The sequence below is a fragment of the Lipotes vexillifer genome, unplaced genomic scaffold (assembly GCF_000442215.2).
Source record: "Lipotes vexillifer unplaced genomic scaffold, Lipotes_vexillifer_v1.1 scaffold505, whole genome shotgun sequence".
NCBI classification, from domain to species: domain Eukaryota; kingdom Metazoa; phylum Chordata; class Mammalia; order Artiodactyla; family Lipotidae; genus Lipotes; species Lipotes vexillifer.
In genome coordinates this window covers 3,143,794-3,164,936 of record NW_006785581.1, presented here as the reverse complement: position 1 = coordinate 3,164,936, position 21,143 = coordinate 3,143,794, and the positions used below count along the sequence as shown (strand labels likewise).

The window sequence follows — 21,143 nt, the reverse complement described above, 5'->3', positions numbered from 1 at the left end:
CCCTACACCCTTCTGAAAACTTTGTTTACAGTATATAACATTAGTTCATTTTCATTAAAAATCATCTTAAATCCCAGAAAAAAAAATAACAAAATTGCTAATAAGCCTGGCATCGTTCATAGTATTTTGTATTAACCATTCATAGTATTTTTGGTGTATATCTTCCTGTTTTGTTTCTGTTATTTTTCAAAATAAATGTAATACCAATATAAATTTTTCATATTTAAAAACTAACTAAACTCTATATTATGTGTATTAGAGCATGTTAACTGCTATGACAAACAACTCCAGTTGTAGTGCTTAATGTAACAAAGGTGTATTTCTCATGTAACTAATAGCAGAATATGGTTCAGTTGGGACATTTACTCCATTCGGTCATTCAGAGACCCAGCTCCTTCCATCTAGTGGCTATGGCATCTTCTGGTGCTTCAGAAGTCCTACACGAAATTCTCTGGATCTGGCAGGGAGATAAGAGTTAGACTGAATGCATGGAGGATCTCATAGGATCATAGGAGATTTCAGGAGTCAGGTTTAAAAGTGGCACCCAGGGCTTCCCTGGTGGCGCAGTGGTTGAGAGTCCGCCTGCCGATGCAACGGATGCGGGTTCGTGCCCCGGTCCGGGAAGATCCCACAGGCCGCGGAGCGGCTGGGCCCGTGAGCCATGGCCGCTGAGCCAGTGCGTCCGGAGCCTGTGCTCCGCAACGGGAGAGGCCACAACAGTGAGAGGCCTGCGTACCGCAAAAAAAAAAAAAAAAAAAAGTGGCACCCATGACTTCTGAATACATTCTATTGACTGAAACTCAGACATTTACGAACACTTAAATTCAAGAGTCTGGGGAATGCAGTTTAGCTGTGTGCTGAGGAAGAAAAGGTCACAGCTTTGTTGAGCGTCTCTTTTATCTCTACAACATAGTATTTTCCCATATGACTTAAATATTCTCTGAAAATGTGACTTTAAATGATTACATAGGTTTGCTTCCGGCTTATTCAGATACTCATATCCCTGGTTCTTGTATTGCTGACTGTGTAACCCAGCTTCCATTTCTGGTTTTAGAAGTACCATTAAATTTCCATGTCTTTCTATCCATTTCTTGATTCTGTTCTCTCTTCTTGCTTCAGCATCTCATCACAGTGCTCATGAAGAGTTTTATACTCCCAATTTGAGCCTGCAGAAACCTAATTAGCTCCAAAAGTTGATGTTCATTTGGAGAAATGGGAAGTAGGAGGAATATCTGGAATCTATCAACCATTCACCTTTCTTTGTTTGTGAATAGCTCCCTATTTTATTCGGAGATACTATCCCCATCCACTGCTCTCAGATCATGAACTTCAAATGGACCTGACTCTATCCATAAGTCCAGGGATAGAATTCAAACCCATGTCTGGTCGATTAGAACATCATATTCTCTTCTTCAAAGTAGTTATTTCAGAGAAAGGAGAGTGTGCGTAAGAAAGTCTGAAACTCAAGAGGAAAGTAGACAGATTCTTAATTTCAACATTTTATTTTATTATTTTTTTTTTTTTTACATCTTTATTGGGGTATAATTGCTTTACAATGGTGTGTTAGTTTCTGCTTTATAACAGAGTGAGTCAGTTATACATATATATATGTTCCCATATCTCTTCCCTCTTTGTCTCCCTCCCTCCCACCCTCCCTATCCCACCCCTCCAGACAGCCACAAAGAACCGAGCCGGTTTCCCTGTGCCATGCGGCTGCTTCCCACTGGCTATCTACCTTACGTTTGTTAGTATATATATGTCCATGTCTCTCTCTCGCCCTAACACACCTCACCCTTCCCCCTCCCCATATCCTCAAGTCTGTTCTCCAGTAGGTCTCTGTCTTTATTCCTGTTTTACCCCTAGGTTCTTCATAACATTTTTTTTTCTTAAATTCCATATATATGTGTTAGCATACGGTATTTGTCCTTCTCTTTCTGACTTACTTCACTCTGTATGACAGACTCTAGATCTATCCACCTCATTACAAATAGCTCAATTTCGTTTCTTTTTATGGCTGAGTAATATTCCATTGTATATATGTGCCACATCTTCTTTATCCATTCATCCGACGACGGGCACTTAGGTTGTTTCCATCTCCGGGCTATTGTAAATAGAGCTGCAATGAACATTTTGGTACATGACTCTTTCTGAATTCTGGTTTCCTCAGGGTATATACCTAGTAGTGGGATTGCTGGGTCATATGGTAGTTCTATTTGTAGTTTTTTAAGGAACCTCCATACTGTTCTCCATAGTGGCTGAACCAATTCACATTCCCACCAGCAGTGCAAGAGTGTTCCCTTTTCTCCACACCCTCTCCAGCATTTATTGTTTCTAGATTTTTTGATGATGGCCATTCTGACTGGTGTGAGATGATATCTCATTGTAGTTTTGATTTGCATTTCTCTAATGATTAATGATGTTGAGCATTCTTTCATGTGTTTGTTGGCAGTCTGTATATCTTCTTTGGAGAAATGTCTATTTAGGTCTTCTGCCCATTTTTGGATTGGGTTGTTTATTTTTTTGTTATTGAGCTGCATGAGCTGCCTGTAAATTTTAGAGATTAATCCTTTGTCAGTTGATTCATTTGCAAATATTTTCTCCCATTCTGAGGGCTGTCTTTTGGTCTTGTTTATGGTTTCCTTTGCTGTGCAAAAGCTTTGAAGTTTCATTAGGTCCCATTTGTTTATTTTTGTTTTTATCTCCATTACTCTAGGAGATGGGTCAAGAAGGATCTTGCTGTGATTTATGTCATAGAGTGTTCTGCCTATGTTTTCCTCTAAGAGTTTGATAGTTTCTGGCCTTACATTTAGGTCTTTAATCCATTTTGAGTTTATTAAAGTCTGAAACTCAAGAGGAAAGTAGACAGATTCTTAATTTCAACATTTTAATTATTGGATACATGATTTCAGATTTCTGAAATCTGTATGCCAATGGATTTTTAAGTTTTTTGTAAACCAACACATTCCAGTTTGGATTGGGTGTCTGCCTCTTTTAATAAAGAGGCCCAACTGATAATAAATATGGAGACATGGGGAGTAGTTAAGGTTTCATCAGTTCAAGGAGTTACGACTCCAGGAAAAGAAAACAAAGTGACATCTAGTAAATAGCAGAACACGCTAAAAAATTAAAAGCATTCTTATTGAGCAACTCAGTAAACTGAAAGAGTAAAACAAAAGAGGAAGAGAGTATTAGAACAAGTCCATCGTATAGCAGATAAAGTTTCAAAGCTGGTTCAGTAATTAATCCCAAGAATATCGAGCATCTGTTGTGGAATCCTTTAAGCTCAGCTAGGTAAGCTTCACTTTAAAACACAGGTATATTCCTAAAGTGTAGCGTCCACATAATCTCTCTATTTTTGTAAGATTAGGCTTCATATCTCAAGTTGCCAAAAAAAATTGTTTAATAGGGTGTTCCAGCTCAACCTGAACAGAAATTGAGTGTGTACTTGGCCAGAGGTCAGCTACCAAATGCCCAGGGAAAGGACAGTGATTCCTCAGGGAAAGACATGGAAAAGAAAAATGGATTCTCCACTGCCATTGTCTCAGTGCTTAGATGTCTTCCTGGGTCATGGACTTAGGAAGGGTTTTCCTTTTTCAGGGATTGTTAGATGAAGGGAAACATGTGACAGTTTACAGTTAAAATCTGGCTGATATTATCCCTTAGGTTGTTTAAACCTTGATGAAGAAATTGTCACAACAGTTACCTTCCTATAACACAAGAGGTGGGAGTTTAATTATAATATAACTATACCTTTGTGGTAGGCCATTTCTTGGTTCTTGGAAAACCATGCAAATGGGTTATTTACTTATGCAAGTACTTTGTAGAGATTATAATCAGAAATAGAGGTGTCTCAGAAGCTGTGGAATTGAGGTGATGAACTGTTTGATGTGAATGTTTGTTGATGTTGGACCGAGTTGCATCTCTGAATCCTGTGTTTCATTCAGAGAAGATCAAATTTCCAAGTATGGATTTAGAGTGGTGTGACTCCAAAATATCTCATGGATTTATATGCGCTTCCTTTGGACTACTTTTTCACAAGAGAAGAACATTTGTTAACATCACTGACAATTTCCATGTTCCAAAATCTAAGCATTAATTTCTGTCCTCCTTTAAATTCCTCTCAGCAGCATTTGACACTGTGGTAACCCCTTCCTTTTTGAATTAATCTTCTCTTCTGAATTATGCATCAACTAGAAGGTCTTGGATTGCAAGTTACTAAAGATATAAAACCTGACTCAAAAAATAAAAGGGATTTATTGGCTTATACAAGTATAAAACATTCAGAGATAGCATAAGATAGATTCAGGTAGAGTTTGGTCCAGGCTCTGACTCCATTTATACACAGTTCTTTCACCTCTTTCACCTCTACCTCTCTCCAAGAGTCAGCTTCATCCACAGGTGTGCTTTTTATGGTTATAGATACTTCCAGACACATCTAGGATTAAGAGCTCCCTCATTTACAACCAAGAAGAAAAGCCAGCTTTTCTTTAACTATGAAAAAATTAAGATATCTGTTTCATATTGACTAGAACAGACTAGAATGGAATCCTGTAGTCGAGATAATATCATGCACTACTTAACTTAAACCAGAGCAACAAACCCAATTAGGTACTGAGTCAAGGGGGATGAGATTATCCCGACATATTCACTTGGGACACATTTTATGGGGTGGAGTCAATCCCCCCCAAATTTTGTGGCTGCCACACCATGAAGAAGGGATGAAATTGATGACCATTAGTCAAGGTTAGTCAAATACAACTTTGGTAAGATAGTCTCTTCTTGTTCCACACGTTTCCTTCTTATTGTCCATTACTGGCTCCCCTCCCCTATCCAAGCTGTAAATATTGCACAATCCAGAGCTTGGTCCTGGACCTCCTTCTCTTTTCTATACTGTTTCCCTGGCTGATCTCACTTTCTCCCATAACTTTATTATCTATTGGTTAGTGACTCTCAGATTTATATCTCTAGCCCTGACTTCACCTTGAGCTTTAGACTCATTTATCCAACTTTTTATACAACATCTACAGTTGAATGTTGAATAGGTATCTCATATTTAGGATGTCCAATATAGAATTATTTATCTCCCTACTCTAAACTTGCTTTTATCTACCATATTAACCTCAGTTAACTAATAACACCACCAACTATCCAAATGCCAGAAATTCTAGAGGTCATTACTGACTCCTCTTTTTCCCTCACCTCAACATCTAATCCACCAGGAAGTCTGTCAGCTTTCCCTTCAGCATATCTTGCAACTCTTAACAGCTTCTTATCTTTTCTATGGCTACCTTCCTAGTCCAAGCCCCATTGTCTGTCAACTAGACACTAAAGTAACCTAACTGGTCTCTTGCTTTCATTCATGCTTCCTCTCCAAGTTATCCTCCACAAGGGAACCTCAGATCTTATTCTGAAATTTAAGTCAAATCATGTCACTACTCACTTAAAACTTTATAGTGAGTTTCCCATAGCACAAGAAAATACATACTGGTATTGTTTCCCCATCTACTTCTCTAGCTACATTTCATCCCATGGCCCACATTTTCACTGGGCCCCAAAAGCATTGGTCAAACTCATTCCCATGATGGAAAGGGCACTTGCCCTTTCTTCTGCCTGAAGTACTCTTCCTCCAGATATTTGCATGACTGGCTGTTTCTTACTTCCAGGGCCAAGATCAAATATTATTCCCCATAGTGAACATGGCTGGCACTTACCCATTGCTATGCCAGTGCACCCATTCTCAACTGTTGGGTATATTGCTCGTTAATAGCTCACAGCTGACACCTTTTACAAAGAACTGCCCTCAGTCCCCTAGCCTAAGAGGCTGTGCTCCCCTCACCAAGGGGCAGACTGAAGTCAATGACTGACTGACGTCAGCCCTCTTGATTCAAGATGGTACCAGCTGTGGTGCAGTTCATGTTCTAGAGCTCCTGGTGGGACCAAGATTATGGGACCTACAGCTGAGACCACATCCCTGATTGCTTTCTTTTCCTACTCTCTTTTTTCCCTAGTTCCCCTTCTCCTCAGAGTATACTTTCAACAAATCACTCAGGAATCCCCAGCGCAGGCTTTACTTCTAAAAACCTTAAGATTCCTCCTCAGAGGCTTTCTTGACAGCTGGATCTAAAGTAGAAATCCACCTTCCCACGATTCTTCTCTATCTCACTACCCTGTTTAATTTTTGCCCTAACACATACCATTCTGAAATTACCTTTTTAATTTATTTACCTAGAAAAATCTGTCTCCTAGACATGTAATAAACTCCATGACATACATACATATCTTTGGAACAATACCTGCCGATCGATGTGTGGCCACGTAGTCTATATTTGTTGGATATATGGAATTCAGGCTTTAGACTTAGGTAAGGAGGGAAATGCTTTCTTTCTCTGGACTTTGATCTCTCGAGCCTGACCTCTGATGTGGGTAGATGATTTTGAGCATAGTTGCAGGTAAAGGAAAAATGTGGTCTCTGCCACAGGAAGATAGGCTAAGAGGAAGGTAGGGAGGTATCCCTAGATATTGCCAGCAAATCAGGCCTGTAATGAGTGTGGGATATCCTAAGAGATGCCTGAGGAATTTCTAAGCCTCCAAAATTGTTAGCCCAGAAATTTCCAAGTGGGAACCTGCGGGCCAAATTGTCCTGGAGAAATTTTGTAAGGTAACATAGATTGTTAAGCTGCCGATATGTTTGCCAACATTAAAAAAAAAAATTGTGAGTTGTCACATGGATTTTCAGTCTCTTGGAAAAAAAGTGGCATTGTTCCTACATGGTCACAGTCTACTGGAACTGAGGAGCTGCTGCCCCCTTTTGGCTGGGCATGAGTTTTCCCTACCATCAAATCCACACTAGCCTTCCTCTTTCTTTTGCATAATATGCTTGGTACCTACTGAGTTTCTAATCCCAGTAGTGACCAGTTGAAAATCTCTGTATTGAAAACTTCGTCTATAATCCTGGATCCTTTCTTTAATAATTCTTTGTAAAATCTTCAGTTTGTCTTGATGTGTGCTGTGAATTACTATAGGGAAGATTGGAGCGGTAAAAAGGAGCTTGTAGAACCATCTCATAGCTTGGGGCAAGGCATAGCCTACACAAAGGGGCCAGGCTGAGGGAGCCACCGAGGGCTGAAATCCAGCTAGAATCCTGTGTGCCAGGCAATATACCCTGACATCAGTCCACCTGAACTGGAAGGAACAATGTCCCTTTCAAATCTTATCTGCCCTTTTGTAATTCATTAGTCATAGACAGGCCATATGTAGAAGCTATGTCTGTGGGAGAACCATACCCCCTCAGGTCAGCATGGTGGTAGCAGGAAGAGTCCCTGATGAAACTTCCAGCAGTAGCACTGTCAGTGACCAGTGTGTGAATCAGCTCCCTGGTACCAAACACAGCAGAGGCCCCGTCAGCCACTCAGATGCTTACGGCAGCCCAAGGGAAGCTCCCCCAAAAGAAAGTTGGACATTGAGACAGGAGGGAACTTCAGGTTTAACTGTTATGTGACCTCATTAGACCCCAGAAGCAGAATGACCTAGAAGAATACTTCCAGGTTTTATTTGATTTTCAGGCAGTTATTCAGCTTCATATACTCTGCATATCTCACACTGAGATATACACAGTTGTTGATTCTTAAATAAATACTTACACCAAATAAGTGCTCTACCTCCTGCAGTGACTGCTGTTGCCATTATACTGAATAGATTTGCTGAATTTTCTGAGGGACATTAAGCATAGTGTAAGACACAAACTGCCAAATGGAAGAAATCAGCCTCTTGAGTGATTTGAGATACCAGTCACACGGCCAAGTACACTTGTTTCATGCCCTTGTCTTCAGTGCTCATTTTATTTCTTGCCCTTTGATCTAGGGCTTCTACCATCTGATCCTTGAGAGGATCGACAACATGTCTTGTCAGATGGACTCCTTGTCAGCAGAATGGCCGTGCAGTGTCTCTGTGATGTTTTCCTTGCTGTCCAGAATGCGTGTTCACTCTCCCATTTCTGGACATGTTAGTGGTAAGATCAGATGGTCACATTCCTGCATGTCTTAGAGAAAATGCTGGGAAACCAATGCCCACAATAAGCCAAGTGTAGCAACATTTTGCAAGAGTCTTATTACCCATAGTAAAGAGGAGTAATGGAGAGAGAGTATTAAAAAATAGCTGCTTCGTTATCACTAACTGAACAAGCTCTGAAAAATGGAGAGCCTGGTAGGCTCTCTTAAGACCAGAGGGAGGTTGTTTTAGGTTGAATTCATATGTAGAATTCCTGACCTCCAGTACCTCAGAATGTGACCTTATTTGGAAATAGAGCCATTGCTGAGGTAACTAGTTGAGTTAAGATAAGGTCATACTGGGCTAGGGTGGGTCCCCAACCCAATGTGACCAGTACCTTTAGAAAACGAATTCCACGTGAAGAGACAGACATGCACACAGGGAGAAGAATGCCATGTGAAGATTGGAGTTATGCTGCCAATAAGCCAAGGAAATACCCAAAACTAGGAGAGAGGCCTGGAACAGCCATCATTCCATAGTGCCTTCAGGAAGAACATGGGCCTGTTGATTTCAGGAACACCTTGATTTCAGACTTCTGACCTCCAGAACACTGAGACAATCAACTTCTGTTGTTCTGAGCTATCCAGTTTGTGGTACTTCACTACAACAGCCTGAAGAAACTTGTACAGAGGTATTCTGAGCTTCCCTCCTCTCAATTCTGTATTTATTAGGTGGGAGACATAGTTTTTGGTAACATGGGAATATATGAAAAGAAAATAAGACATGATTCCTACTTTCAGTGAGTTCTCTGGGGAACACTAATTTAGGCACAAATAATGAGACAATGATAAATAAGGGCTACATGGAAATAAAAGTAACTTGCTGTCAGTGAGCAGAGGAACACATGATGTACCAGACCGATTCCCTTCCTTCTCAGTGCTCCCTTTCTCCTCACCCCACACAGGGCTCCCATGCAGTCACATGGCTTCTCCTGCCTACCCCTGCCTGAGGTCTCCCTACCAAACCTACCCTTCCTAGAGAGCAGCTCTTCCCAACTACCACCCCTCTTGGGAGTTATTTCACTTGGGTCTCTCATCTAAGAATGAGTACTGTGATGTATCTGAATTAGCACTATTCCTGGGTTTTAACCGCACATTGGACAAATCAAATATTCTCTCTGAGTCTTAATTTTTATTTTTTATTTTTTGGAAAATAAAACGGGGAATAATGATCCTCCTTCATTCTGCCTCAGAGCATTGGAGTGAGGATCAAATAAGAGAGAATGTCTAGAAGAACTTTGAAAACATATAATAGACCATAAAATATTCATAGTTATTAGTGGTCTAATATGTTGACATCCAGTTTATATTCCACTTTTACTGGGAGCCTCTGGGAGAGTATTACCTTCAACTAAATGGAAGAACTTGAAAACACTGTATTTGTTTGACACCTTATAAAGATTTACAAAACATGCAAATCAAATCATCTCACTCAATTTTTACCATAGTTGGGTGAAATATGCATTGTTATTCCCATTTGCAAATGAGGATACTGAGCTCAGAGAAATGAAGTGGTTTGCTTATATATGATTAGAGGTGTTAAGTGGAGGCAAGTCCAATGCTCGTATCATTGCACTTGGCAACACCTAGTGAGGGGGATATTTTGGATCACCCAGCCCTTTCTATGTTTTTTAAAAAATAAGTCCCAAAACAGGCAACCATAATGTCCATCGTTACTGATGAAAAAGTGTGATTTTGACCTTGAAAGCCCTCGTGATACATTAAGTTTTCATATGGGTTTCTAGACACACCACGAATAATTATGCTCTGTCAAGGAAAAAGGAAGAAATACAAGGGGGAAATAAAGCACAAAAAATGATGGGGATATGGCCAAAGTTTACTGTGAATCTACCATTAAGGCTATTGTTCCCTTGGTTGAATGCATCAATTTCCTTGAGGAAAGAGATTAACCTGGGGATACTTCTGGAATAAATATGCCCCTTGACATGAGAGAGAAAACAAAGTCAAAATTGAGATACTTTTTCTTCTTCTTGTGTATAAACCTTGAGTTTCATACTGAATTTTGAAAAAGAAGAAAGTACTATCTCATAAATATTGTGCATGGTTCTATCTGTCTAGAGTTGTAGAAGCCAGGGACAAGTGGATCACGCTGCCTTGGAATCATTATTCAAGGTGCGGAAAGCATGAATTGTGTATTCGTTAATATATTTGCCTTATCCACATCTTGCTCTGGGGTTTGAGTTGTGAGTGGGTAGATATGGAAATAAATATGCCAAGCTTTTGTCTTGACATCTGTAAATACACCATGGTCCCCAGGGCGTGCAACTCCCACCCCACCCCACCATGTCTTCCTTGACACTCTTGTCCAGAATCTGCTTCCAGTCTCTTCCCACTCCTGTGCAACATTCTACCAGACAGATCTTATCACTCAGTCCCCACTTAAAATTCCTTCAACTATAAGAAAACATCTGAACACCTTAGCCTGGCATCTATGGCACTGCACAACTAGCTTAATCGTCCTATCTAGCCTCATATCTGCTCCTAAGCACACTTGATAGTCCAACCACACTCACTCCTCTAGACACATTATGTTAGATGCACCTGTATGATCTGCTAATGATGGGGCCTCTGCCTCTATGCCTGTTCTCAATTTATAAGGTAGACAAATATCTATTCCACTTTCAAATTCTAGTTTAATGTCTTCTTTCTTTCTCTGTCTTCCTTTCTGGAAAGAAGAATTAATTTAATGAGGATAATATCCTTCTGCCTATCTGTATAATTTTCTGTGCATATCAAATATGACCATGCATTTTTCCATTCATTAAGTATTAGTTCAGTTCTTAATCTATGTTAGACCTTGGATATAGTATAGAGAACAAAAGATATACTTCATAGTGTTTATGGTTTAGTGGGAGAAATATATGATAAAGTTATAAACAAACAAATGTCTAAGTGCAAATTGTGATAAATCATCTTTAAGAGTATCCTGAAAACTTTAAGTGGTATACTTATGTAAGGAATAATTGTGAAATCTGTTGATATGCAGGATTCACTGCCCAAATGATAGATTCTATATACATGAAGTTACCTTTCATTTGCTTTGAAGACATTCTATACCTATTTCTATGTATATCATTCTTTTCCTCTAAATGAAGCATTTCTCAGAGCAGAGACCATGTTTAATTCCTTCTTGTATCCTCAAAGTGCAATATATGCTTGCACATAGCTTAATAGATGTTGAATGAGGTAATGAATAGGCAAACATTGTAGCTCTTGAAAAAGATGTTTTAGCATGCTAGATTTAAGCATTAGCTGATTAGCATTTCTATGTATTAGTTAAATCCCATATATACTCATTAACATTTGGGGAATGCTAACACTAAATACTAAAATACTTGCCAAGATCTTTCCACATTGGGGTCTTCGCACATAGTGTTCTGTCAGGCTAACTCCTTCTCACCTCTGAGGTCTCACATTGTATGTCACATCTCTGAAGAAATTTTCCTCAACATATTGACTAGATCAAGTCCCCATTTGAAATCCTCAGAGCACCTATACTTCTATTTTATAGCATCTATCACAATTGTAATAGATTTTTTTGTTCATTATTTTTACCATCTGTCACCCCACTGTATTAAGGGTTCTATGAAAGCAGGACCCATTTAATCATTTTCCCCACTGTATTCCTAGGACCAGCCATATAATACATTATCAATAAATATTTATTGTTTGAAAAACTAACTTAATGAAAGAGTGGTTTTTATCTCAAGAGCACTGTTTTGAATCCCAAGATATAAGTCCAAGTTAACCCTCTGTCACAAACTAGTTGTGTAGACTTAAGCCTGTCTTTTCATTTTTCTACCTACAGCTTCCCCATCTATAGAAAGAAGGGGTTTGAGCATGTATTTCCATCCTTTCCAGTGCCAGGACTCCGTAACACATTCCATTAAACCAGTAAAAGGTGAGTGTGACCTGTTATGGAAACTTTGACTCATGTTTGTCATACAAGTATTTCAACTCACTGCAGAGTGTTTAGTTAATAAATGGTTTCATGAAATTCTCAAATCTCAAGACAGAATGAAAGGAGCATCTCAGTAAGAAGCCCACTAGGATGAAGGGAGACTTCAATAGTGTCCATCCTGTTAGCTATTGAGATGGGTGGCTAATTTTTTTAAAAAGTCAATAGGAATGTAAGCAGAAAATATTTAGTCTTCTATTCAGTAGAATTCTGAGAACAATTATATTTCATCAAGTTAACTTGAGGAGCTCAGCTATTTGTCAGCAAGAATAAAGTCAGAAAATTTCAGAGCTTCAGAGACAGGAGGATGTTCAAAAACCACTCAGGATAACCAAGCCCTTTATTCTCCAGATGGGAAAGCCCAAGCCCAGGTAGCCAACATGACTTGTCTTGGATTATATAAAGGGGCAGTGGCAGGTCTAGGGCATGAACCCCAATAATTTTGTTTTATCTGTGATCCCATTGTAACTGGAATTGAAAGAGTTAATGTGCCTTTAGACTAATGGCAACATACTAATTTCCACCCTGAATTCATAGTGATAGACATGCCCCTCCACTCACCAACACTCTTTTTTTTAATCTTTGAGAAGCAGTCCAATAGACTATGATGAGATCTGTCAAGAACGATGGCTTCCATCTGTGACATTTATTCTCATGCACACTTTTGTTGGCTTTGTACAGAAGATCTTCATTTGGATTCCTAAATCTGTTCATTAACACATATAATTCTACCTTTACCTTGACTTTATAAAATAAAAACATTCTCCCAAAACTGTTGTATTAAGCTCTGTGGCTTCAGAAAACTGTCAAATGCTCTTGAAGATCATGACAATGTCTCCATTGGCAGCCCAGAGATTTAAAAAAACACAAAAAACTGGAAAGAGATAAGACTTGTGTTCTCTGGGAAATATATCTTATCTGGCATTTCATAAGCTATAAATAATTCCTATTATCATAATGTTTATACTTGATCCTTCATTCACACCCTCCTTCAAAATGAAATCAAAGGTAAATAACACCTAAACAAACCAACAAACTGTAAAAGATGAAAACTAAATGAAAATGAGAAAGGGAGATAAAAGCAGCAATTGAGCCAAAAAGAGTGTCTCTAAACTCCTTGAGAAGCAGACAAAGGAGCCATGGTGGATCCCAGGTCCTTTCCTATCTAATCGTTGACAGTGCTCTAATGCATCAGGAAAAGCATTCCTCAAACTCTTTGATCTTTATCTAACGCATATTAAGTAAAGTACTAAAACGTGTTCTCAAATGTGATTTAACAAAACTGGAGGGGTTTCTTCATTTTGTTTGCTCTTGGTGAAAGCCAAGGGTTTCATTTCATAAAAGCTACTGAATTTGGACAAGAGACAGGATGAGAGTCCAGATTATGCAGCTCTCAGGTGCCTGCTGCATTCAGGGGAAAGCTTGGAGAAGCTTGAGCATTTGAAGGGACTGTATAGCATAGACCGATAACCTTCACAAATAAAGTGTTTCTGACAGCTGCTGAATGAAAATTGAGGTTTGAGGCCTTGCGTGAGATGAAGATGGAGAGAAAAGAAGAACCCACTAATTACATCACTAGAGTAGAATTAAATGTCAATAGCCCCTATGTGAGGTTAAAACTTAGGGAGGCAGCATGTAGATAAAGGGGAAAAAAATGAAAAGAGAAAATATATAGGTCCTTAAAAACCCAGGGGAGGAGCACAAACAGAAAGAAATTTAGAAAAGAAAAAAATGCACTTAGAAGTTCAGTCCATCCGTCTCCCCTCCTGCAGAGAGTCAGGCACTGGAGATGGTTGATACTGATTCCCACCCCAGCCCAAGCCCACAGCCTAGGCTCCTTGCAGCACAGGCATCTCTGAGGCTGAGAAAAGTTTCCTCACCTGAAACTTTTAAAAAATGATGTAGGGAGCACATTGAATGCAGCCCACTTTAGGTCTTTGGTGGATTAAGAAAAATCCTTTCTCAGGAAAGTTAGCAAGTTTCTGGTGTCTAGGCAGGAGCTTCATCTCTCCGTCACATCTGTGTGGCCTGACTGGGCAGCTGGGGGTGTTGCCAACATCTCAAGAAGGGGACTGGACTTTAGGGTCCAAGAGAACAGGGGCAGTTTTCTGCCCCCTGTATCCCCCCTGATTGCGCAGTGTAGCTGCTTAGTAGACAGTTATTGAGTGAATAACTAGTAAATGAATCCCAGAAAAGCCAATTGCCAGTAGTACTCTCCGTAGACAAACACAGGAACAATGAACTACAAATAGTAACTTAAATATCCATCATGGTTATAGAAGTTAAAGGTATATGTATATGTGACATCAGGTTTCCCCAAAACACCACACAAGCAGAAAGATAAAGGGAAAAGGGTGCAAAAATGAAATGTTCATAACTAAGGTATTGCATAAATAGATTAAATATAGCCTATGTTATGTAATATAATATTAGACTACAGAACTCCAATAATCAAGTAGGAAAATATGCATGCCACACCGTTAAATGAAAAAAGTAGTTGGCAACAGTAGATCAAGTATGACTTCAAATCTGTAAATCACAAATTATATGAGAGTTTTCTGTGTATTTTTCATAGAAAATAACCTAAAAATGTTAACAGTGTTTATCTCTGGATAGTAAGATTTTTGATTACCCTTATTTTCACTGTTCTTAATACTGTTCTTTCCTTAATGAAGATGCCCTCCCCCATCCTACATTTATAATCAGAAGATTAATAAAGTGATTTAAAAGTAAAAAATAAATGACTCTCTTGCTGTAGCCAGATAGCCTGTATTCTTGTTCTAATCCTGCCTGTGGAACCTTTAGGAAGTTAACTATACTGCTTAGACCATTCCCTTACTTGGAGAATAGAAATACTAATATTGATATGGGGCCTTTCAATTTTACAAGGCAGATGTGTGGATGGAATGAGGGAATGCATTGTTAAGCATTTTGTAAATTGCAAAATACTAGATGCATACAACAGTATAGATGGGGGTGGGCATTGGGATGAGGGGGAAAATGAAAGGGAAAGTGACTTTGCATGATTGAGATCAGAGTAAATGAGTGTGGCCAGTGGTAAAATTTAGAGACATCATTAGAACAATTTTCTTACAGGAACTGTAAACTTTTGTATTACGGAACTGGAAAAATTACAGAGTGTTAGATTAAGACATTTTCATTCCTGCCCTCAAGTTACGCAGAGGTGGCTTGTGGGCCTCCTTAAAAATTAGGCTAGGCCTCTGGTTGTTGTTTCTTTATGCAGAGGATTACAGGAAGAGAAAATATATTCCCTCACCTCCCACTCTGAGGTTATGTGAGTGGTGGATATGGGGTAGTGGTTGAACCAATAAATATTCTTATTTAATTCCTTAAGTAAAAACCACCTTAAAAAAGTCAAAGCAAAAGCAAAAGCACAGCTAATTATAACAACTCCTTTCCAAATCCATAATATCCTATGTCCTCTTGATCAAGTCATTTTCCCTTATTGACCTTCAGTGTTCTCATTTGTTAAATAAGGAGTGTCAACTAAATCATCCTGTAAGTCCTGTTAAGTAATAAGTTCTATGAATCTCAGTTACCAGTGTTATATAATGATGGTCTTCCCTTTCTACATATCTGTAAAATTGGAAATCAGGGCAAATGATCACCTTTCCAGTGACATAGACATTCCATTAGCTTCCCTGAGAAATCTTGCTCACTATTTGCTGGTTTGGCTGACACGTTATACTAAAATATCATGACTCAATTTTACCTTGGGAAAGTTATTGAAACTTTGTGAGCTTCAATTCCTTCATTTGTGATCTGGGAACAAAAAGAGTACCTATTTTGGAGGGTCCTTGTGGTGTTCCCTAAGATACTCCAAACAAAATGGTTAGGGCAGTTCCCGCAAAAGGTATATGTACAGTCAAAAACTTCAAAGCTGGGGCTTCCCTGGTGGCGCAGTGGTTGAGAGTCTGCCTGCCGATGCAGGGGACACGGGTTCATGCCCCAGTCCGGGAGGATCCCACATGCGGAGCGGCTGGGCCCATGAACCAGGGCCGCTGAGCCTGCGTGTCCGGAGCCTGTGCTCCGCAATGGGAGAGGCCACAACAGTGACAGGCCCGCATAATGCAAAAAACAAACAAACAAACAAACAAAACTTCAAAGCTTTTGCACAGCAAAGGAAACCATAAACAAGACCAAAAGACAACCCTCAGAATGGGAGAAAATATTTGCAAATGAAGCAACTGACAAAGGATTAATCTCCAAACTTTATAAGCAGCTTATGCAGCTCAATAACAAAAAAGCAAACAACCCAATCCAAAAATGGGCAGAAGACCTAAATAGACATTTCTCCAAAGAAGATATACAGACTGCCAACAAACACATGAAAGAATGCTCAACATCACTAATCATTAGAGAAATGCAAATCAAAACTACAATGAGATATCAGCTCACACCAGTCAGAATGGCCATCATCAAAAAATCTAGAAACAATAAATGCTGGAGAGGATGTGGAGAAAAGTGAACCCTCTTGCACCGCTGGTGGGAATGTAAATGGATACAGCCACTATGGAGAACAGTATGGAGGTTCCTTAAAAATCTACAAATAGAACTACCAGATGACCCAGCAATCCCACTACTGGGCATATACCCTGAGAAAACCATAATTCAAAAAGAGTCATGTACCACAATGTTCACTGCAGCTCTATTTACAATAGCCCAGAGATGGAAGCAACCTATGTGTCCATTGACAGATGAATGGATAAAGAAGACGTGGCACATATATACAATGGAATATTACTCAGCCATAAAAAGAAACGAAATTGAGCTATTTGTAATGAGGTGGATAGACCTAGAGTCTGTCATACAGAGTGAAGTAAGTCAGAAAGAGAAAGACAAATACCGTATCCTAACACACATATATGGAATTTAAGAAAAAAAAAATGTCATGGGGAAGGGTGAGCTGTGACAGGGCGAGAGAGAGGCATGGACATATATACACTACTAAACGTAAGGGAGATAGCTAGTGGGAAGCAGCTGCATAGCACAGGGAGATCAGCTCGGTGCTTTGTGACCGCCTGGAGGGGTGGGAGGGAGGGAGACGCAAGAGGGAAGAGATATGGGAACATATGTATATATATAACTGATTCATTTTGTTGTAAAGCAGAAACTAACACACCATTGAAAAGCAATTATACTCCAATAAAGATGTTAAAAAAATAAAAATTAGGTAGTATCGGGGCTTCCCTGGTGGTGCAGTGGTTGAGAATCTGCCTGCCAATGCAGGGCACATGGGTTCTATCCCTGGTCTGGGAAGATCCCACATGCCGCAGAGCATCTAGGCCCGCGAGCCAAAATTACTGAGCCTGCGCGTCTGGAGCCTGTGCTCCGCAGCAAGAGGAGCCGTGATGGTGAGAGCCCTGCGCACCGCGATGAAGAGTGGCCTCTGCTTGCCGCAAGTAGAGAAAGCCCTCGCACAGGAGTGAAGACCCAACCAGCCATAAATAAATAAATAAAATTAAAAAAAAAAAAATTGGGTAGTATCATTGACCTGACAAGTGTTGAGTTTTTTCCTAATTTTTTTAAAGCTTAGCACAAGTTGTGAGAAGACAGTCATTGAAAGATAGAGTTTGACTCAGAGACTTCCTATTTCTTGTAAAACTCTCTTTGTGGAGCCATATCCCACACAATCTAAAGAATGCCATGTTCTTCCATTAAACCTCAAGTGGCTGAAAAGGCTGATGTTCTTGAACCTGCATTTGATTTTGTTGGGACGTACACAAGCTAAACTACACAAAGCCAAGCTACAACAACATAAAATAAACCCAAATTAATGTACTGTTTTTTTGCAAAAGGATAAATAGAACATTTTATTAACACTTTTTCTTTTTTGCTGCAGCAAAACGATAGTCCACATCTTTTCATTCAACACAACAGAAGCGATGATCACATTACATCACTTTGAGACGCAAAGCAAAAGATATTTTTATTATCTTAAGGTCAAGAATCGTTTGCATTTTTAAAACAAACTTTATGTTTTATACTTGCATTAGCAGGGCCTCCAGTCACTAGCACAATACAATGAACAGATCAAATATCCAGAACAGACAATTAAACACACCAATAGTATTTTAAGTTGAATTGGGAAATGCATCACTGTCATTTTAGAACATTATAAAGAGGTCTGATGTTAACTTTTTAAAGGAAAAAATCATTCCAACCACCCAAACAGCTACCACAAGCAAAATGAAGATAATATACAGACAGGAAATTTTATTCATTGCACTTATTGCTCGGTACACAAATGTTGCAATTCCTGTTGAGTTATATTAAGAAATGACAAGCAAAATGCCTCTGCCCCATCTAAAATTCTATGACTCTATGAAAGTAGAAATTGCAGTCCCCTAACCCAACATTAGGTGTATGCTATTTTTGGTTTTTTGTGAAGATTGTTTATTATGTATCTGTGTATGGATATGTATAAGATATACAGATATATAGATAGATATAATTTTAATATAATTTATTGTCCTATATATTTAAGACAAATATTTTAATGGGAATTTAAGTAATAAAATTGTCTACTTACAATATCTCTATTAAGTTTATCTTTTCATATTATATATAGCTCTGTGGCACAAGTTTTATCTATATTTAATTACTAAGGAAGAACGATATCTATATCATTTCTATTTCTTTTGTTGTTAATATTGCATTTTAAGGGCTATATCTCCATAGTAAATTTCTTATTAGATTCTTTATGGTGTATGCATCTTTTTATTTCTAATGCCAGTTACAACCAGTACAAAGTTGTAATAAAAAATACATTGGAGTTTATTTATTTTTAATATTTTTTGCAAAAAAGTTAGGTGATATGCTACATGAAAAGTCAGATTTTATTGAAGTGTGAAGTGCTTTATACTGTTAGGTAAATGAATGGAAGAACATGAAGCATACCCCTCACTTTACAAGTTCCTTTTCACAGATATAAATGTTTGTGCCAAAGCATTTCATATAAAACACTGCAGGATATTCCTCTTGAGAATCAACAAAATATTCTACATTATGTAATAACAATAATTATTTAGTACACCTTGCTAGTTGCTAGCCCACAACATTCTTCTCTGCATGACAGATATCTCAACGCCATGATTTAACTCAGTAAATGTTGCCAACATCTAATGCAGCCAACATGACAACTTCACTTTTTTTTAGCAGAATTTCTGCATGATATCTTGCCATACAGTGTAACAAATACATAAGTGCATTTTGCATGATCAAGTAGCTTTGGCTTCCTAACCTCTGTAGGATGGGATGTGCCAACTGTTCTAGTTGTGCTTTATTAAATGGTGATGAGTTTTCGCTCATATGAATCCAATGATTAACTACTTGCTTCTACAGTTTTGACCAGTCAACCTTTAAATCACAAACGCAAGAATGGATGACTTGAATGGAAATGATGGAATTTCACAACTTCTATAGATTGCACTTGGTGGTAACTTCATGAGTTTGTTTTGATTTCATTTTTACAGCAAGACTTGCCTGGCTGATATGTTTACATGTTTACACCACATTTAAAAAAAAATTTTTGTGCAATCACAATTAATTTAATCACAAACACTAAAAATAAATCCAGCAATTAGCTTTGTTATGAATAATCACCTTGGTCCTTATAAGTGTATGAGTCTTGTACGTCTTCTTGTACAAATTTCTCTTTCGTTTCCCAACCATTAGGCCAACCTCCGTTGGCTTGTGTTGTGGCACCGTAAGACTTGGTGGTACCATAATTTATATAATTTTGAGTAATGTCCCCTGTTTCTTCATCAAGCTCATCTTCATGGATAAATCCACATTTTTCTTCACTTGTTTCCTCAGGGTCTGCCCAGGGTTGCTTCTCTCCTGAGGCGAATATTGCATAAAATATAACTCCACCATAGTGGACTAGGGCAGCGATCAGGAAGACATACTGCCACTCTTCACGTGACTGCAGTGACAAAAAGTGGCACTGTGAGAACAAACTCCCCATGTTTGAAAAGCCTAACATCTCTGAATGTTCCACCATCAAGCTTTTCGTAAAATGCTATCTTCAGGGGAAACACCTGTTCTGATCACACAAAGCAAATAATGTGATAGAAATGTTCTATAATACTATGACTTTCATTCAAAAAATTAAAAAATTTTAATCTAAAGTTCTGAAATAGAACTCCAAATATATCTAAGGTCTGCTAATTTTTAAAATATTCATAACCTATCTTTTAATTTCCATTGAGTTACTTATTTTTTCTCCCACTCCTTTTATTTCCTTTTGGTAAACCATAATTTAGAAGCTCTACCTATAAAGACAAATAGCTGATAACAATATTCTTCCATCAATTACTGCAGAGAAGTCTGAATTGATGTTTACAAATAAAGCTCAGAAGACTTCCACTTGTTTATACTAATGAGCTAGGTTGTTGTTGTTTTGCCTCACCAGGGATATCAGAAATATTAAAAGGTGTTGAAAAGCATACACTTATTGGTTGAGGAAGAGGGTTCCCTCAGAGCTCTTAGAGAGAAATTCTCTTCTGAACCTCAGTTATCTCCCCTACTCAGAGGTGTGGTGACTGGATCACAAAGAGAATGCCAAAGAGAATATTTTAATGCTTTTCCCCAATCATGAGAGAGATATTCTACAAATGAACATCTCTTTTGCTCTATCTTACCTTATTCTTTGTCATTGCACCAACAATAATAGGGCAAACCATTCCTGACAATGTGCCAACACCATTTGAAATGCCCATTAAGATACTGGCATATCTTGGAGCAATATCCAAGTGGTTAACATTGAAACCTGAAATACACACAGAAGATGTGGCTCAGAGAATCCCAAACTTCTAAGAAGTGGGTGACTATAGAGTATCCTCTACCACATTCGTCATCCTCCTTAAAAGATACCAGGTTCATAGCATGTGCTTAATAACTACTTTTTGGTAATTTAGCTCAGGGATATAATGAGAATGAAAGGAGGTATGATTTGTTATCCAATACTTAATATGTGATAGTCACTCCACAGAGAGGAGGAGATATTCACTTAAAAAAAAGAGTAAGGGGGCTTCCCTGGTGGCGCAGTGGTTGAGAGTCCGCCTGCCAGTGCAGGGGACACGGGTTCTGTGCCC

General features: G+C 38.7%; 1 protein-coding gene across 1 annotated transcript in view; it reads right to left on the bottom strand.

Annotated features, from left to right (window-relative positions):
* Window positions 1–17,998: 17,998 nt before the first annotated feature.
* The window catches only part of SLC17A6 (solute carrier family 17 member 6), a 37,931-nt gene continuing 34,786 nt past the window's right edge, over window positions 17,999–21,143 (bottom strand). Inside the window, exons 11-12 of the mRNA XM_007457636.1 lie at window positions 20,691–20,818; window positions 17,999–19,972 (exon numbers count right to left, since the gene is read on the bottom strand). Of these exons, the coding sequence (XP_007457698.1) occupies window positions 19,637–19,972; window positions 20,691–20,818 (464 nt within the window). The 3' untranslated portion in view covers window positions 17,999–19,636. The remainder of the gene's footprint in view (window positions 19,973–20,690; window positions 20,819–21,143) is intronic.